The sequence below is a fragment of the Orycteropus afer genome, unplaced genomic scaffold (genome assembly GCF_000298275.1).
Source record: "Orycteropus afer afer isolate SDZICR_OR568_19922 unplaced genomic scaffold, OryAfe1.0 scaffold01048, whole genome shotgun sequence".
Lineage (NCBI taxonomy): Eukaryota > Metazoa > Chordata > Mammalia > Tubulidentata > Orycteropodidae > Orycteropus > Orycteropus afer.
The window spans coordinates 280,051-283,854 of NW_006922635.1; the positions used below are offsets into that span (position 1 = coordinate 280,051).

A 3,804-nucleotide genomic window follows, 5' to 3' on the forward strand; every position below is an offset into this window, starting at 1 on the left:
GAGTATCTCAAGGACCAGTCAGTGCTGAGGCAGGCATTTTTGTTTTGTCTTCTGCCATGTGGATAGAGAAGGAGAGAAAGCTAGTCTCCTGAGAAGAAGAAAGGAATGAAGCAGAGAAAAAGGGAGGAAAGGAGATTATGAAAATTTATGGAAGATTCAGAGCAGGAGTGATGGGCAGCAATTCTTTACACTCTGGCAGCTTTACACAATTCCCAGAAATACAATAACAGTGGAATACCCAACCCGATAAATGTTTTCAATTTTCATGACTTAAATTGATTCCTCTGCTCATATTATAAAGGGAACTTTCAAATACACTTAAGTACATAATTGAAATATACATAGAGAAAATGGCAAAGAATTCTAACAAAAGACTTCCACTTAATTTTTTCAAAAACCAATCATTTGGGGAGGTATTTTGCTATGAGAAATTGTAATTATTTAATAAATTGGTGAAGTGCTAGTGGGTCCTACCAACTTTTAAAGAAGAAATGATACCAATTTACCATGATATCTTCCAGAAAATAAGAGCAACGGGAACGTTTCCTAACTCATTCTGTGAATCCAGCATTACTCTAATAAAAATAAAATAAAATAAAAAAACAACTATTATAATACAGAAAAATTGTAGACCGATATCACTCATGGCAAAAAATACAAAAATTTTCAACAAAATACTAGCAAAGTGAATCCAACAATGTATCAAAATAATTACACAATACAACAAAGTGAGATTTATTCCAGGTATGAAACATTGGTTCGAAATTTGAAAATCCATTAATGCAATACACTCCATCAAGTAACTAAAGAAACATATACCATATAATAATATCAATTGAAGCAGAATAAACATTTGATAAAATTCAAAACCATTACTTACATATAAAAAAATTCTCCCAAAACTACAAATAGATAGATGTTCCTTGCATTGATAAAGAACATACAACAACTCATAGGTAGGATTGTGTTCAATGATAAAAACTATATACTTTCCCCTTTACGTCATGAGCAAGAGAGAAAGGATGTTCCCTCTTACCCTGTTATTTAACATCGGACTGGATGTCCTAACTAGCACCACCACAGCAGCCAAAATAAAGAAATAAAATGGGTACATATTGGGAAGGGGAAAATACAGCTGTCTTTGTTCACAGAAGATATCATTTTCTATGTAGAAAATTCCAGAGAAACAATAACAAAAAAAAAAAAAAATTGCTGAAAATGGTAAGGAAAGCAAGGTGACAAAGTATGAGATGAATATGTGACAGCCAATAGTATTCCACATATTAGAAATGAAGAATTAGAATTAGAAGTGACATATCTCTCTATATATCTTTACAATAACACCCAAAAATGTAATACGTAAGTGTCAATCTAACAAAAGATACACAAAATTGATTGCTCTTAATCTACAAAGCACTGATGAGAGAAATAAAAGAAGAATTAAATAAATGTATAGATGTATAGATATTCTGTACTCAGGAATTGGAAGAATCAATAACATTGTGAAGATGTCAATCCTTCCCAAGTTGATTTATACACACTAAGGCAATTCCAACCAAATACCAAACCAGCTATTTTCCACATAGCAACAAAACGACTCTAACGTTTATATGCAAAGGCAAATACCTAGAGGAGCCAATATACCACTGATGAAAAAGGAGAGAATATAAGGACTCACAATTCCTGAGTTCAAGATAACACTACATTAATCAAAAGTGTATTTGTACTGGTGAAAGAATAGACACATAGATTAATGGAAAAGAGTCGAGAGGTCAGAAATAGACCCAAACAGATACAGCAACCTGATCTTTTGACGAAAGAGTCAAGGATATTCAATGGGAAAAGCACACACTTTTTAAAATGCTGCTGCAACAATTGATGTCTGTGTAGAAAAAGTCAGCCTAAACACAGACCTTATACCTTTCAGAAAAAGGAACACCAGTAAATAAATAATGCAACACCACAAAACTTCTTGAAGAAAACAAAAAAAATCTAAGTATTCAGAATCTTTGGCCTGGGATGATATAAACTATAAAACTAAAAGCAAAATCCATGACAGACATAGTTCATAAGCTGCACTTTATCAAAATCAAAAACTTCTGCTCTGCAACACACAACAATAAGAATCAAGACAACTTGCAAAGTGGGAGAAAATGTTTGCAAAACACATGCATGATAAAGGTTATATCCAATATTTACAAAAAGCACTAAAGGTTAAACAATAAGAAAACAAACAACCCAATTTAAAAAAATGGATAAAGATCTGAATAGACACCTCACCCAAGAAGATGTACGGATGGCAAATAAGTTTCTGAAAAGATACTCAACATCATTTGTAATTCGGGTACTGCAAATTTAAACTAGATTAAGATGTTACTACATAACTATGGGAATCGCTACAACTCAAAACGCTGGCAAGAATGCGGATCAATATGAACTCTCATCCATTGCTAAAAAACCAAGGGAAAAAAAACACAACTCACTGCCCTGGAGTCAGACCTGACTCATAGCAAGCCCTCCTTGGGTTTCCAAGGCGGTATCACTACAGAGGTAGGTTGCCCAACCTTCACCTGAGGAGTGGCTGGTGCAAACTGGAATGCAAAATGGAATATCTGCTTTGGAAGAGAGTGACAGTTTCTTATGATGCTAAACATAGTCTTACCATTGGATCCAACGGTTGTTCAATTAAGTATTTATGCCACTCAGTTGAAATCGTACATTCACACTAAAACATGCATGCCGATTTTCATAGCATCTTTATTCATAATGTGCAAAAATTAGAAGATATCAAAATATCTTTTAACAGTATGAGTGAATAATCAAAATGTGATACATCTAAATAATTAAGAACAATACAAAGACACCCTGGCAGCTCAAGGTGAGGTGCTCCGTAATTCAGCTGCTCGTGGGAGAGAGATGCGGCCCTCTGCTCCAGTGAAGGTTTACAGCCTTGGAAACTCTATGGGGCAGTTAGAGTCTCTCGATTAGTATCATTATAAGCCAGAATCAACTTGACAACAAGGGATTTGAGGTGGCGTATTTTTGTGTTTTTGTTTAACAATAGAATAGTAGCCATTGATAAAAAGAAATGAGGAACTAAGCCACAGAATAGGAAGGGTGGATCATAAATGCTTATTGCTAAGTGAAAGAAGACAGGCCGAAATTGTTGCATATTGTATGCCTCCAGATTGTATGACTTCAATGATGTGACATTCCACAAATGCAAAACGATAGACACTTAAACAGTTCAGTTTTTTTTTTTTTTGCCAAAGACCTGAGGGAGGCAGAGGAGGGTTGAATAAAATATGCAGAGGTGAATTTTCACAGCAACGAACCTATTCTATGCAATACTGCAATATGCGGACATATAACATTATGCACTTGCCAAGACCCACCAAACTTTACAGACAAAGAGTGAAATTTAGTGCATATCAATTAAAAGTAAAACCATTTAGGAGTTGAGGGGATTCAGAATGGAATGCAGGAGGTGAATAAACAATTCAACTGGATTAAAAACTATGAAAACACCTCAACGTAGAGGGTGGGGCAAAAATGACAGAACTAAGTCATTGTGAAAAGAAGTGGAGTCTGTAAAACCAAAGGCAAAAAATACTCTGGGTGACAATCCTGATTCCTCTGTGTGTGTGCACTGAGACTGACCAATCGGCAAACTGAACCGATGGCGGATGATAGGAAACAGGTCTCTTGCTTTTGGACTCGGTGTTTACAGATAACCAAGTCCGAGAGACCAGGATGATCCATGTGGTAATAAAATAAAGGTGAATTTTTCAAAGAGCATACATA

General features: G+C 35.1%; 1 protein-coding gene across 1 annotated transcript in view; it reads right to left on the reverse strand.

The window, feature by feature from the left end:
• The window catches only part of LOC103212648 (olfactory receptor 7A10-like), a 6,838-nt gene extending 5,982 nt beyond the window's left edge, over positions 1-856 (reverse strand). The window contains exon 1 of the mRNA XM_007958620.2: positions 820-856. Coding sequence (XP_007956811.2) covers positions 820-853 — 34 coding nt within the window. The 5' untranslated portion in view covers positions 854-856. The remainder of the gene's footprint in view (positions 1-819) is intronic.
• Between the last annotated feature and the right edge of the window lie 2,948 nt (positions 857-3,804).